The 16702-nt window shown below is 42.5% G+C and overlaps 1 protein-coding gene across 3 annotated transcripts in view; it reads right to left on the reverse strand.

The window, feature by feature from the left end:
* Positions 1-1638: 1638 nt before the first annotated feature.
* The window catches only part of ANO4 (anoctamin 4), a 221227-nt gene continuing 206163 nt past the window's right edge, over positions 1639-16702 (reverse strand). Inside the window, exons 24-27 of one of the 3 annotated variants that reach the window (XM_084639851.1) lie at positions 14296-14415; positions 9938-10043; positions 6520-6715; positions 1639-2521 (exon numbers count right to left, since the gene is read on the reverse strand). In XM_084639851.1, coding sequence (XP_084495977.1) covers positions 6524-6715; positions 9938-10043; positions 14296-14415 — 418 coding nt within the window. In that variant the 3' untranslated portion in view covers positions 1639-2521; positions 6520-6523. Of the gene's footprint in view, positions 2522-6519; positions 6716-9937; positions 10044-14295; positions 14416-16702 lie in introns of those variants that run through there. The other 2 variants (XM_084639850.1, XM_084639852.1) reach the window with 2 other exon arrangements.

The following is a 16702-nucleotide window of genomic DNA, read 5'->3' on the forward strand; positions in this document are numbered from 1 at the left end:
TTTTGAATGTTATAATTCTTGACGTCTGATTTGTGTCCATTTATTCTTTTACGTAGAGACTGTCCAGTTTGGCCAATGTACATGGCAGAGGGGCATTGCTGGCACATGATGGCATATATCACATCGGTAGATGTGCAGGTGAATAATGAGTATGCCATCATGTGCCAGGAATGCCCCCCCCCCCGCTTTCCTGCTGGTAATAGCTCACCTTAAGTGATCACTCTCATTACAGTGTGTATGGTAACACCCATTGTTTCATGTTCTCTGTGTATATGTAAGCAGTGTCAGGATGAGCTCCACCCTGACATCTGGTGGTGAGGTGTGGCAAGTTGTGGAAAAGAACTTCAGGGGCCGATCTTATTTGCATAGGCACACCCACCCCACCTACAATGAGGCCATAGCTGCCCAAATGGTCACTTTGGCTGCTGTGGGATCCTCAGTGTCTCTGTTATTGGGGCAAGAAGAATAAATTGTTATTACCCTGATTATGGGAACTGTGCTTGGAACTGTACTTGGCCTTTTGTTATGATGGAGGGACTCACCATCAACTAAGTAGCACTCGCTAGGCAAGGGTCATGGGTTCAAAACTCTGTGAATGGAAAGAGGCTGTGGACAAGTATTAATACTTAGTGGTATGGGCCCCTTGGTGGGGGCCTTACATGCTAATTGCACTTCATCCTCTCTCCACTGTGGAATATCAGAGCTAATTTTGATTCCATTAGGAGTCTAGTTACAGGCTGCTGAGCTCACTTTGGGCTAATGGTGCACCAGCACTGAGGCTCCCCTACTACAAGCTGAATTCACCAAAGAGCTGAACTGACTAAGAGCTGAAATCACTGAGTGTTGTGTTAAGTAGTGGGGGAACCTGAAGATATATTGTGGAGCAGTTTGCGGGATGGCTGGAGTGCCTTGTGGACAGGCTGGTGGAGCAGTTCATAGGATGGTGGGAGCTGCTTGTGGGCCGCGGAGCCGAGCAAAGCAGTTTGTGGGGCAGCTGGTGGAGTGGAGCGAAGGCCTATGGAGCTGTGGGGTGGTCAGCTTCAGATCATGTAAGGTGCCCCTTACCTCTCTCCTTCCCTCCCCCCATCTCCACCCAGGTTGGGAGGTAAAGCTCTGCAGATAAACTTTCGAACTTTGGGGCTGCCCTGACCAGGGACAGAGACTTTTGGGTCATTGGACTTTTGGGACTTTGGGTGATTTGGGATTGCTGGACTCAAGAACCATAGGCCATGCCCCAATTTGCTTGGGGTGGGTTTTTTTGCTCATGGGTTGTGTTATGAATCCTGTTGGTGGTGTTTCCCCAACATAATGCCACATTGTTTCTATCTGTTATTAAAAGGCTTTTTGCTACGCTCAGACTATGTGCTTGCGAGAGGGGAAGTATTGCCTCTTGGAGGCGTGCAGCGGGGATGGTATATATTTGTCCCAGGTCACTGGGTGGGAGCTCGGGCCGGTTTGCATTGTGTTATTGGAATGGATCCCCTAGATATTGAACCCGGCCCTTGTTGCTGCCAACTCTGACGGGAAAAAGGGTTACATATATAAATCCCCCCACAGTATTTTTCACTGAATGCATCCAATGAAGTGAGCTGTAGCTCACGAAAGCTTATGCTCAAATAAATTTGTTAGTCTCTAAGGTGCCACAAGTCCTCCTTTTCTTAATTCATCAGAGTAAATAAATACACAATGGATTTACAGAGAAAGTGTTAAGATAGGTTCTTGATCATTTTGGGCTTGCATTTGTATTTCGCCTCAGATTTGTCCCTCTGCTCAAAATTAGATAACATAAGAGGACTTACAAAAGCTCAACAACAAAGATTTCATATGCATAATTTATTTTAAAGTTATTGCAACACATACAAGCGTTAAACATGGCTTTATGTTGATGACGTTTTTATAGGTGCAAAAATTTGACATTCTTTTCCATAGGTTGGTTGGTTTTGCTATTTACAAATAAACAATCTATATACTTTATATATATAGTATATAACATAAGTCTCTGCACAAAGATCTGAAATAAAAAAAGAACTCATTTGTAAACAGGGTTTCAGTTGTCTTATTTGGTGGCTTGAAAATAGATGGTCTTGTAATACTGGGCATTTTTTGTCAGTGTATCCTGGTTTTTAATTTACATTTATTATTCTAAGTTCTGTAAAACGCGCATGGGACAGAATGCAAAAAACGTACCAAACAGGCTGAAAAAACAGTCCCAGTATACAATTTTTCCTTGGTTTTAAAAACTTGAGTATAATTGCCCATAAAATACATGCTAGCTCTGTTGAGAGTGGTCTATGGATATCAGTCATATGCTGGATTGCAAAATGATTTCACAGTAAATCCTCTGAAATGTGCTGTCCTGCTTGCTATGTAAAATGTCTGTGGCATGCATTGAGGTTGCATTTTTTCATTCTCTTCAAGGTAGTGCTCTTGGGATAAGTAAACAGAGTACAGGTCCATGATCGGGAGCCATAAACAAAAACAATACCAGATCAGAAACACACTACAGGAATGCATTTGCTACCTAGAAAACAGAACAATTCAGTTTGCCATTAGAAAGCTACAATTTTTGTTATACATTTGTCTTATTAGCCTCCCTCCAAACACACACACTCACTATTTTCTGTTTGAACTGCTGTATAACAGTGAAAGACAAAGGGGAACTCTGTTGTGCAGAATGGCAGGGCTCATCCCTGTGAGGTGCTGAGTGGATAAATCAATGGAATTAGAGGGTGCTCAGCACCTTCCTGGAGGGTCTCAGGATTTTGCAGGATCAGGCTCAAGGTGAGCCAACTTTGACAGCTTCCAGTGCCGGCTTATGTTCTCGTTTTCAGCAATACCCAAGACAACTTCTAGCAATTTAGAATAATGAAGTATCAACAAAACATAGCTGTGTTGAAAACTGGTCTCAAAAGCAATCAGCAGTTGATTGTATCTTTGCTTCACTTTATTTGATTTGTCATGTTGACCTGCTGAGGTTCCTCAAGAGTGAAAATCAGATTGTTATAATATGGCGCAATTCAAAGTTAGGAATGTCTCCAGTGGTGCAAGTAGAATTCATTTCTTACTGGTACGCTGCACTCATGGGAGGGACACAAAGGGGGGCACCAGCTAAAGGGGAGGCACGTGACCTCCCCATCTGACTCCAACCCCCCCGCATCCAGCCTGGGGCCCTCGCACTCTCCCCGTCCCCTCCCCATAATCCATCATATGTTACCTGGGTGGGGGGGGGCTCTGTCCTCCTCCCGCTGCGCTGAAGACTTCTGAACTGCAGGGCTCTCTGGAACCACAGTGGCGAAAGGAGCAGAACGTGGGGCCGCCGAGTGGCCCCACGCCAGCAGCTCCTCTGGTGCAGCTGTACTGCCCCCAGCCCTGCCCCAGCCCTGTCCCTAGCGGAGCTGCTGTACAAACCCCAGACAGGAGACGTAGCTTCAAGAAAGGGCTGAGGGCGGGGCTGGGGGCGGTACAGCCATGCCGGAGGAGTTGCGTGTTCTGTTTCTCCTGTGTCTTTCCAGTACAGAGTGCCAGCCATAAATATCTTACTGGTACGGTGAACTGGACCATACCACCGTACTTGCACCACTGAATGTCTCTGATCTAAACTGCCAGAGCGATATCTCACTGGAGGAGGTTTGCATAGCTTAAAACACATATATAAGACCGTGATTTAGGTGTGACTTGCATCTGATTTTACTATTTAGCAAACTCTTTCTGAAAGTCTGTCACCTGTGATTTTAAAGTTGCTTATACAGTTTTTGCAAACAAATTAATCTCAGTCTATTTAATCTACTTGTTTATATGAACTTGGCCTTAATATGCTTTGCATGAGCATTAGCGGCTGAGCAGTCAGCATTTGCCATTGCTGTGTAAGCCACATATACCTTGCAGCGGTGATTGGGAAACAAATAGCCATCCAACACATGTGTATCTTCTGGCGCATTATGTTGCATAAAGAAAGGTTACTCACTCGTACAGTAATGGAGATCTTCAAGATGTGTGGTCCCTATCTATAATCCATTTGAGGTGTGCATGGGTTCCATGTGCCTGGAAGATTCGTGCTAGCAGTGGCCATCGATCTGCACCTGGCATCCTTCTCTTCTTCCTCCTCTAAAAAACTGAGGGCACAAGTGGTGGCATGGACCGACCGCTTCTCTGGTTACCTTTTAATCAGGAATAGCCCTAGGATAAGGCTCTGCAGCAGAGGGGAGGGAGGGCAGGTAGTGGAATACAGATAGGGACCACATACTGCGATGACAGCCACTTCCTGTGGTAATCTTTCTTTCTTTGAGTGACGGTTCCTAAGTGTATTCCAATCTAGGTGATTCACAAGCAGTATTAATTGAGGAGGAGGGTGTGAGGAGCACTGCTGTACCACGGATTGGAGGACAGCTCTGCCAAAGGATGTGTTTGGCAGAATCTTGCACCAGGCAATAATGTTTTGCAAACGTGTGTACGCTGCCGCTATACCGCTCTCCAGAAGAGGGACATCTCAAAGTGAAGCTGCCAGCGTGGCTTGGGTGAGTGGGCCCTCGTACCTTGTGTGGGAGGAGCTGCTGTTAACTTGTCACAAAGCAGGATGCAGCTTGAAATCCATTGGGAAAGCTCCAGAGAAGGGACAGGTCTGTGCCGCCTTCTTCACGGACTTGGTTAAAGTGTTGGCACTCTATTTACTTAGAAAAGTGTTAAATCAAATTGTTTGACTCACATTCCTATTTTGTTTCTAAGGGAATCCCACCAGTTCTACGTTCACTTTGATCTGTGTGTCCATTTGTATTCCTATAGATTGGGCTGCTGAGTGACCTGGATGGTGTTTATGCTTTTATATTCTGCAGGCATTTCAGTGTTATTACTTAGGAGTGAGACCCAGCTTACTTTTAACAACATCCAGCCAGCATGTTCTGATTTGTATCACACCATCTGACACTTATTCAGTTGCTGGTTCCTAAGATCACATGTAATTCGGGTGAGTGGCTTTTGGAATGTTTAACAGTGGAAAGATGAACACTTTGCAAAATAATTTAGACCTAAATTGTTTATCCCTGAGTCCTTTTAGTCAGATCAGTTATTGGCTGATGTTTGTAGTGGCCAATTCTTTTTCCATTACTTGTCCAGAATTATCACCTTATTATTCTGCATGTAGGATTTAATGTCATTTCATATTTTAATGTACCTTTTAAACCTCTTACCACATTTTTGGAGGGATGGTCTCATGAATAAAGAACAAGACTCAGAGTCAGGAGCTCTTGGATGGCTATGTGCTCCCCCCTGGTAATTGTAGCCACCTGTCATTTCATCTTTTGACTGTAAACTCTGTGGGACATGGACCATCTGCTTGTTATGTTTGGGTACAGTATTCCCTAATCCGTGCTGGAGGCCACTAGGTGCTAATGCAGTACAAACAAATCTGGGTTATAGTTCTTCCCCAAACCTCCTGCATGTGACTTTAGGCAAGTCACCTAAGGCTTGAGGTGCTGAGTACTGGTCAGTCCTCTATGTACCTCAATGGGCGCTGCAGCTGCTCAGCACCTCTGAAAAGCAGGCCACTACTCTGGATAAGATTTTCAAGCACACCTAATGCTAAACACCTAAATCCATAATTGGGCACCTGCCTATTCTTTAGAAGAGCTGTGCAGCCAACTCCTCCAATGGGCTTTTCATCTTCGCACACCTGTGAAACAGGCACAACTTTGCTTGGCAACCACACAGCAGTATTGGGAGACTCAGTTCATTAATGCTTGTGAAGCATTTTAACATGCTTAGACAGAAAGTGCTATAGAAATGTAAATCAATCTATCTTCATGGTGTATGTGGCTGCCTACCACATAATATCTCAGCTCCGTCTACACAAAATCAATAGCAATAATGAAGCCACGAGCGGATTTCCTGGAGTCCCTGCCACTTCTCCCTTTTTGGGGTAAAATCTTTGCTTGGGGTAGGGTTTTTGGTTTTCATTTTTTAGATTTTATTAATTTGCTATTTTTTGTTGGTTGAGGTTTATAAGGCCGATGGGGGTGTCAATGTTGTGTTATTCTTGCTTTGGTGAAAAGTCTTTTTTTGAAGACGATGACTTTGCAGCATTTCCTGAAGACAAGACAAGACTCTGGATTTGCCTAATCTCTGGAATTATGATGCATAGCTAGACCCCCTCGACCGAGAATGCTTTGTCCCCAGCTCTCATGTGCTTTGTCCGGGGTTTTGTGATCTGTATTGTCCCAGAGGAGTGTAATTGTTGTGGCGGTTCATAGATTGAAACTGGGTCTTTAATGTGGCTGGGGTTTGATCCATGAATTGCTTTTAAGGTTAGGAACAAGACCTTAAACTGGCCTTGGAAGCTGTCTGGGGTCCAGTGCAGAGACTTTAGTCTGATGTGTGCATTTTGAATAGGGGCACATGCATGCTAACTGCATGCAATATAGTTTTAAGTTGTTCTCATCCACTCCTGACTATTCCCAACCCAGTATAAATCTGGGTTATTGCATAACTAACTAGAATTAATGGTTCCATTTAAATAATTTCCCTCACCCAGTCAGGGCCATTCATTGTGATGAGATTTTCCATTTTTCTTCCTCTCCTTCCGTTCTTTCTGCAGACGTTCCAGTTCTGCTTCGTACATCATTTCCTGAATCAGGTACTTTTCTCTCCTCATCCGATCCCTCAGATCTTTCGGAAGGTCTGGGATTAAATACGAAATTAGGTGCTTTATGCAAAAGACAAGGTGCTGTGAAAACAAAAGGATTTAAGAGGGATAAAAAGTATTAATCTTTTTACTACAGTTTCCAGTTTGATTCATTTTTCAAAGGGGAGTAAAATCTCCTAGGTAACAAAAAGATGTTGATCTAGAACTCAAACTTTTATTAAAAATTGAAATATTAAGGCACCAAATCCTGCAGTCCCTCTTCAGGCAGAACTCCAGCTGAAGTCAGCGGAGGCCGATGCCTGAGCAAGCACTAAACCACTGCTTGATTTGGCGCAATAATACTGTCACAAAGTTCAGTATAGAAATTAAGGCCTCAATCCTGCTGTGTGATCTGTTAGTTCAGACTCTGGAGTCTGTGCCCTGAAATCAGGTGGACTCTGTCTGGAGGTAGGGGGCCAATGCTAGTGGATCACACTGCAGGAAAGGGGACAAAGGATTTACTCCTTTTTTTACTCTGGAAAAACTCCCAGTGATTTCAGACCCAAGTCATTATTACTGGAAAACAATGCTGCTTTCGAATGTTCTGTACCTCTAATATAAAACCACACTGCAATCTACCTAAAATGTCCCTGTTAAATATCCGGTGCATTTATCGATCATTTTGTCCCTAATGATTTAGGCATATTAGAATAAAAATTGGTGCGGTTGAGGAGAGTTGTTCTGCTCTTCTCTTCTTTTCCATTTTGTTTAATCAAAGAGGTTTTTTGGAGTTTGTTCTATGAAGTTTGGTGAACAATCGGTGGAACCAGAGCCCTCTTCCGTCTCACGTAGACAAATTGGAGATGAAAAAGGATATTTTTCACTCCAATTTGGGCTCTTTACTTTGAGGGTTACAGAATAGAAGCTGTAGCAACTCTTCCTATGAATTCTCTCGTCAGCAGCAGAAAGATGCAATATCTAAACTGGTGTGTTTTGCTACATCTGAGGGATGATGATCCTTTAGCCTTGGCACATCACTTTCCGTTTTTGTTTGTCTGCAAGATGAATAACTTTTCTTTTAAGAGATACGTCCTAGTATCTATCTTCTGCTGTGTTTGAGCTAAGTCCAAATACAAAGTAGCCACACCTTAAACTGCTCTACATTAACTCTAGGTTCAGGATGGCGTGTTGCAGTTGTTATTATTTAGTATAGTTATTTACACTGATCTCCATCTTCAAACTCAATGACAAAGCTTCCCTTAAGTATTTCTGTCTTAGCTAAATCTTTTATGATAATTGTTGTTTCTTTCCAGTAGCACCTACCATAGGTGTCGACTCCATGGGTGATCCAGGGCTGGAGCACCCACGGAAAAAACCAGGGGGTGCGTAGCACCCACCAGCAGCCAGCTCCCTCCTTGTCTCCCAGCACCTCCTGTCTGCCAGCAGATCCCCTGATCAACTCCTCCCCCTATCTCCCAGCACCTCCCACCTGCCATGATCAGCTGTTTAGCGGCGTGCAGGAGGTGCTGGGAGGGAGGGAGGGGGAGAAGCGGGGATGGGGTGTACTCGGGGGAGGGGGCAGAACTGGGTGGGAAGTGAAGCGGGACAGAAGAGGCAGGGTGGGGGTGGGGACTTGGGAGAGGGGTGGGGTGGGGGCAGGGCCTAGGGCGGAGCATGGGCAGGAAGAGGTGGGGTGGGGGTGGAAGTTTTGGGGAAGGGGTTGGGTGGGGGCGGGGCCTGGGGCAAAGCAGGAGATTGAGCACCTTTGGGGCCCAGAGGAAGCCAGTGCCTGTGGCACCTACAATGTAGGTGGTTTCCAAACAGAAAGAGAGGCCTGATCCTCTGTCCCATAGAGCTTTTTTTATGTCAGGTTCTTCCAACCCAGCGAATAATCCAAGGGTTCTCATTGGATACCTCTCTATACTTCTTTCTTTACTCTCTCCCTTCTTGCGCTCTTCACTCCACCCAAGTCCATAACCTAACCACTTCCACAGGCCTTGTACATATTGCAACCGTTTAATCATAGAATCATAGGACTGGAAGGGACCTTGAGAGGTCATCTAGTCCAGTCCCCTGCACTCAAGGCAGGACTAAGTATTATCTAGACCGTTCCTGACAGGTGTTTGTCTAACCTACTCTTAAAAATCTCCAGTGGTGAAGATTCCACAACTTCCCTAGGCAATTTATTCCAGTGCTTAACCACCCTGACAGTTAGGAAGATTTTCCTAATGTCCAAACTAAACTGACCTTGCTGCAATTTAAGCCCATTGCTTCTTGTCCTCTCCTCAGAGGTTAATGAAAGCCATTTTTCTCCCTCCTCTTTGTAACAACCTTTTATGTACTTGAAAACTTATGTCCCCTCTCAGTCTTCTCTCCTCCAGACTAAACAAACCCCATTTTTTCAATCTTCCCTCATAGGTCATGTTTTCTAGACCTTCAATCATTTTTGTTGCTCCCCTCTGGACTTTCTCCAAATTCTCCACATCTTTCCTGAAATGTGGCACCCAGAACTGGACACAGTACTACAGCTGAGGTCTAATCAGCGTGGAGTAGAGCAGAAGACTTACTTCTTGTATGTTGCTTATAACACTCCTGCTAATACATCCCAGAATGATGTTTGCTTTTTTTGCAATAGTGTTACACCGTTGACTCATATTTAGCTTGTGATCTGCTATGACCTTTCTGTAGTACTCCTTCCTAGGCAGTCGTTTCCCATTTTGTATGTGTGCATCTGATTGTTCCTTCCTAAGTGGAGTACTTTGTACTTATCCTTATTGAATTTCATCCATTACTCCAGATCATTTCTCCAGATCATTTTGAATTTTAATCTTATCCTCCAAAGATCTTGCAACCCCTTCCAGCTTGGTATCATCCGCAAACTTTATAATTTATACTTTCTATGCCATTATCTAAGTCACTGATGAAGATATGGAACAGAACCGGATCCAGAACTGATCCCTGTGGGACCCCATTCGATATGCCCTTCCAGCTTGACTGTGAACCACTGATAGCTACTCTCTGGGAATGGTTTTCCAACCAGTTATGCACCCACTTTATAGTAGCTCCATCTAGATTGTATTTCCCTAGTTTGTTTATGAGGAGGTCATGCGAGACAATATCAAAAACCTTACTATAGTCAAGACATGCCACATCTACCACTTCCTCCCTATCCACGTCAAAGAAAGTCATTAGGGTGGTGTGACACAATTTGTTCTTGACAAATCCATGCTGACCGTTACTTATAATCTTATTATCTTCTAGGTGTTTGCAAATTGATTGCTTAATTATTAATTATATCATCTAGTCCCTTATATGAAAACTGACCTCAAATACAATAATAAAAGCCAACCGTGCTGCTAAGACATGCCAGAATTGCAATGTGTAGCCATAGGGTACCGGGGAATGAGGAGGGTCTCGATAGTCTCTGTACCTGAAAAACAAACCGAATGTTGCATTTCAGTACAGTGATAAACTGCTACGCTTCACAGAGAACATAACAGAATGCTATTCTTTGACTATATCCTCCTTGCAACACCAGGGATCTCAAGCCAAAAATGATACAAGTTTCTAAAATACTGATTCTTTCCTCACTTCCACCAATGGTAATAATGAATAACTCCACTGAAGTCAATGGGTGAAATCCTGGCCACACAGAAGTCCGTGGGAGTTTTGTCATTGTCTTCAGTGGAGCCAAGATTTCACCCAATGACACCACTCCATGGTAAAACCAGTGTGAGAGGAGAATCAGGTCTACTGTTTTTAAAAACTGTCTTTTGAAGAACCAAGCCCTCAATAAAATAACATTCATATGGATTTGATTTTATTGTCAAAGAGGTAATTCCAAAATAATCCCACAGAAACCTAATCTAAAAAAGAGGGGAAATTTGGCTTCTGCCTAATCTGTTTCCTACACAGGTTTGAAAACTGGGTATGAACAATGTCTGAATATACCATGTTAAGTAATACACAGAAGTTTTTAGCTCTAAGCTAATTTAGAAACAAAAGCAACCCAAACCCACAGGAGAAAGAAGATAAACAAAAACATATTTTTTCTCTGACCAATAGGCCTCAAATTAGAGAGTCATCTATACACAAATGGAAACAACTGTGTTTTGGGATTTCAGTCAGCACTGAATTCTTCTTACATTTCAGCATCTTCAGTGCAAATTGTTTTAGCTGCCCACTTATTCCCTTCTGCAGCCAAAACACTGGCTCCTGAGCATGAAATGTTTTACAAAAGAGGAAGATTAGTGGCTGTTTAAGGACTGTAATAGAAGGCCCTGGCTGGGAACCTTAGCTAGAGATGGGTCTTCTATGAGGTAATCTGGTAATTTTTGTACTTATAAGGGACTAAATAAATACAGCAGCCCAGGAACTAGGGAAGACTTTGACAGATTGTTTTGTGTCTCATATGGAGGGAAAAATCTGGGCTCTATAACAGCAATGGTAAATTATTAACAGATCTGTCTGCATAAACTGTCTTGCTTGAAAATTAAAGGACTCCTATCCATCATACAAACTACATTGTGGAATACATTTCTCTGTAATTTCTTTGCAGATAAACGATTAAACTAATTTTCATTCCTATCAATATGGGGCTTTAAAGTACAATTGAAATTACCAAGATCAACTGCTGGAAATGGCCCACCTTGATTATCACTACAAAAGGTTCGCCCCCACCCCCGGCCCTCTCCTGCTGGTAATAGCTCACCTTACCTGATCACTCTCGTTAAAGTATGTATGGTAACATCCATTGTTTCATGTTCTCTGTGTATATAAAATCTCCCTACTGTATTTTCCACTGCATGCATCCGATGAAGTGAGACGAAACAATTTATGCTCAAATAAATTGGTTAGTCTCGAAGGTGCCACAAGTACTCCTGTTCTTTTTGTGGATACAGACTAACATGGCTGCTACTGTGAAACCGGTAGAATTCAGGTTGATTAAATGTCTTGTAAACCGATTAAAAGGAAGTCAGTCACACTCTCCATTCCACAGGCAGGGACATATATATTTAATAAGTAAATATACTTGCCAAAGAACATAGCTGTATCTAGTGATTTTGCAGTGGCAGTTTGAATTAGCAAACTGAGATTCAAGTGCCAAATCCTGCTTTAGTTGAAGTGGGTTAAGGCCAATTAGCCTCCCTGTAACAAATGCCAGAGGATGAGAATGAGAGCTAAGACTATCTCCTTTTTAGTTGTTTTTGTGGAAGATTTGTTTAATTGTTGGGCTAAATTTATGGAGTTTCTCCCCCACCCTTTCTTCATGCCAGACAAAATCTTTTATTTGATAAAAGGGCCTGGTTTACAAGTAAGAATTAGTTTATTTTTAGATGATGGGGATCACTTCATTATTAATACTGTGGCAGAGCTCTAGATACCACAATGCTGTGAGCCCTCTGGCAAGAAATGTTTAAGAATATATATGTGATTTATATGACTATTATGGTTATGATAATTATCCTACAGATGTTAGTAGCACGTGTAACCCACACACCTCCTTGGCTGTGGTGTTCTGTCCCACCCAGTGCCACTGAGGCCACTTAGAGAGAGAGCTAAATGAGTCTGCTCTACAGCCTTAGCTAAGAGCCAGCTGGCTTTTAGCTCATGTGGTAGAGGCTCATGCACTAAGCTCCAGAGGTCCCAGGTTCGTTCAATCCCGCCCACTGACAACCAGGGTCTGTTGGTGTTACACATGCATGTGTATCCCAGGCCAAATCCTGAAGTCTGCATTTAGAGCTTACCCAGGGAAATCTCACATTGACCTCAACAGGAGATCTCACTAGCTAACAGCTGCAGAATTTGGAACTCCCTAAAGGAGCGCAACAGCGCTGGTTTCTATTTCTCTAAAATATCAAAAGCAAATATTATTTTAATCTGTAACCCCATTGATGTTAAGTGGTGGATGGTCAGAGACAAATCTTATAAAAATATTAAGATTATTAAGTTGGAATGAAGCCTTTTTTGGCCAGCAGCTCTGTATCACAGAATAGGATATGTATTGATCTAACCTATTTTTAGGGTTATATCCTGCCAAATAGTGTGCAGTAGAGTCTCATAATTGTTTCAGCTCCCTAAATGAAAACATTAACTTCAGAGGAAAACAGCTCAGTTTGCTATAGAAGTGCAAGTAATATTATTTTCAGACTTTTAACAAAATGTCAGGAGTCTTTTCACTGGACACTAAAGTACCCTTGGACTCTAGAGACTGATCAAAGGATATTTTATTGTTTCATAATAAAGAAAAGGCTTTGCAGTTATTTGAGCTCATGTTCACAAACCAACTCTGCATTATAAAATAACAGCATTACACAGTTGTTCTGCCCAAGTTCCCCCTTGAAACAGAGCATTTTGGGTCACTCCAACAAAATGGAATAAATATTTTGATTTCATGGATGTCAAAATTTTCATTTCGGACCAAAAAAAAAAAAAGTTCCAACATTACCAAAATGAAACTTTATTGAGTTTCTGTTCTGTGAAAAAATTTGAAGTTTCGACTTTTCATCCAAATTTGGGATGAAAACAAAATGTTGAAACTTCCTGCAGATGCGAAGCCCCTTCAATAATAATACTTAGTGCTTATATGGCCCTTTTCATGTTCAAAGAGCTTGAAAACATTAACAAATTAATTCTTATATATGACTTTTGGGCATAAGTAAATGCTATCACCACTAAGAGATGGAGAAACCAAAGAGGGAGGTTAGGAGACTTATTCAAGGACAAATAGAGAGTCTTGTCCTTGCAAAGGTCTTTACCAGGTCTCTGCAACACTGTTTTGATGGAACAATGTGTGTGCATCCACACAGAGCAGATCTTAACACCATTGTTGCACTGGTGTTTTCTGGGTCTTATGAAGCCCTATTGCATAGTGCCAAACACTGTTGCTGGGAGCAGAGGACAGTGGGGAATTTCCATATATGATGCACTCAGTTGTGGGATGGAGCTAGAACTGGTTGAACCAGTGCAATGGAGAGAAACCACTGGAGTTTCTACTAGTTCAGCTTGACTAGGTGTTGTAACCAACCATTAAAACCAGCTCCGACATAAGGCATGGGGCAATTATCGTATGGGCACATAAGAAGTTGTACAAGTATTGTGAGCACAGGGTGTTTCTTGCAATGATTTTTCACGTACGGTGAAATTCGCTCCTATGCACAGAGCCTGTATAAGTCCTAGGCATCACATAAGCCATCAAAATAGGGCTTAGGTGGGACTTACATAGTGCATAGACCTATGCAGGCTCTCTGCAGAAAGGTGAATTTTACTCTACAGGTAGAGTGAGCAAGAAAGTCAGCATTAGAACCAGGATTAAAACCCAAGATCAGATCAAGTCTCCTCCACAATCTGTCAGTGAAAATTGAAGGATAAGCAAATAATATGCTTGTGGGCAGTTCTTTTAGTTCTTTTTTTTTAGAAAGACTTTTTTATGCAAATTTCAGATGGCCTTCAAGATCCTGGCTAGTTGCCAAGGCAGCCTTCCTTATTCCAAAGATTGGGCACCTCCCCACTCGTAGGCACAGTATAAGTGGTGTTCTGTACTTTTTACTCCTTTTACATATACAAAATGCATTTTTCATTTCATTTTTTAAACTTTGAAAACAAGTCAAGAGAGACTCTAGCATGATGCTTCCACCTGGTGATTTTTTAAAAAGAAAAAGATATTTTGGTGAGATTCTTACCTGCAATATTTTAATGGTGAGCCAGAAAATTCACTTCCATTAGATGTTGGTTCCGAACGGTTTTCAAAGTCGGACACCAGAAATACAGATAGACTGGCATTAACATAGCCTACCATACACCTGGAGAACAAGAAACCCTGAAGTCAGGACACTCAGCCCATACAAATCCCACTTAGGAGGACATTTCTCTCCCTGGTTTCCTAAATATATATCTAAACAGTGATACCTATTAATATTTGTAAAGCATGTTGTGGTAATTTCTGTCTCCCTCAATCCAAATCTGCTGTTTCATAGATTACTTTTCAAAAATTTGTTAAAGCAAATTCACACCAAAATCCCCTTTTTGCATGCTTAAAAATGCAGAGATTAGCTGACCCAGAAAACAGAGGTAAATCTCAGAGCACCTTAGTTAGTGTAATGTATACCTTCTCCTTCCCTCCCCAATCAATTTAGTTTCACCCTGTATGTAAATTAGATTCCTTTAAAGTACTTAGATTTGCCCCCTCCCACACTTGCACTCATACATCACACCTGAATCTGGAATACTGTGTTCAAATTCTGGTCACTCTATCTAAAAAGTTATGTATGTAACAGAAATAGAAAAGGGTTAAGAGACAGGGAACAAAAATGATTAGAGGCATTGAAAGGCTTCTGTATTAGGAGAAATTACAAAGATGGGGACTGTTTAGCTAGAAGAGTAATGAGAGATGACACAACAGAGATACACAAAATAAAGAATGGCACAAGGGAGATAAATTGGGTCCTCCTATTTACACTTTCTCATAATACAAGAACAAGGGGACATTCAATGCTGTTGAAAGGCAATAGATTTAAAACTGATAAAGGAAATACCATTTACATCACAATTAACCCATGGAACTCATTGCCACAAGATATCATTATGGCCAAGAGTAGTATTCAAGGAAGGAGTAGACATTTGTTGAATACTGAAACACTCACAGTTATATTAGAAATGATAATTTTAATAAGGAATATAAAACCCATATTTCCTGGCATAAACTAATCTCTAGCTGATAGAGGTTAGAAAGAAACATCTCCTTGTGGGCAGGTTATTGCATAACTGGCCATTATGGGGTTTTGTGCACCTTCCTTTAAAGCTGGTTTTGGCCACTGTCAGACACAAGATATCACACTAAAATGGGCCACTAGTCTGAGCCAGTATAGCAATTCCTGTGTTCCTTTATGGCTCAGAGACACTAGCTCCTAATTGTTGGTTAATGGTAATACGGTCTGGCAAAGGAGGTCTGGGAGATATCACCTTGCTGGTTCAAATTCACAGCTAATATCATTAAAGATGAAGCTGGACAAGAGTTTTATGCCATCCCTGCTCTGCATGGGCCACGTGCATGAAAGTCCACCCAAATTATTCAGCATGGTGCATAAAGCTGAAGAGGCTTTAATCCTGCCACTGGCTGAGAAAGACAATCACAGCTGCCAACAGAATTCTCAGCCATGTCTGCATAACTACTGCCCCAAATTCAACGCGAGTCTAAAGGAGTGTTACACTGTTACCATTCCTTTTCCACACTGAGGTGCCATGTCTTTCCCATCTCTAACTTCAGTGACATCCAGTCATACTGGATCACAGGGCCGGCCCACAACATTTTGGCACCTGAGGCGGGGAGCTCAAATGACGCCCCCATGCCCCCTGGCTTGGGCCGAAACTTTGATAGGTATCAATTCTGCCTTCTTCCTGTCTGCTCCTCTCATGGTACTGCTCTGCTACCTACCCCAATAAAGGAGAACCAACTTAAAATGCCTTGTTCAAAAATTTTAAGTAACACTTAACTTTCAAACGCCTGAACAGCAAATGTAACTTTTCTTGTCTGGCATTTTTATCTGTTTGAATAATCAAAGTGGTGCTTTCCGTGCCTTCTTGGTTGCAAAGATTTGAACTGCTTCCTGCTGAAGGTCCACAGTCTGGGCCAGCTCATGCTCTATTGAGATGGTTGCAAGGCCGACCAGCCACTCCTGTGTCATTGTGGAGCACAGATGTTTTTTATTAACTTCAGCTTGGAGAAGCTGCGTTCTCCTGTAGGATTCATACAAGGTTCATGCGCTTGGCAACATTCAGGGCACACCCGGAGTGTTGTGTAGGAGCTGTGCACACACAGCTCCTCTCAAGGGCATGAACCTTGGAATCTCGCCCAGATGACATGAACCGTGGGAAGCCTCCCAGGACTGGGCTCAAGGCCCGAGAGCAAGGAATGCGGTAGATAGAAATTGGTAAATAAGAATGTTAAACAAAGCCAGTGTATTCCTTTTATCTGTTGGAGAATGTAATGCGTGGGGGGAGAGAAAAGAATAAAGGAGAGGGTGGAAAGCTGACAGGCAGAAGTCCATTGGCAGACCAGCTTGCTTGCTTGCTTAAAGCTCTGTGCTGTCT

Source organism: Lepidochelys olivacea (genome assembly GCF_965140295.1).
Source record: "Lepidochelys olivacea isolate rLepOli2 genome assembly, chromosome: 1".
NCBI classification, from domain to species: domain Eukaryota; kingdom Metazoa; phylum Chordata; order Testudines; family Cheloniidae; genus Lepidochelys; species Lepidochelys olivacea.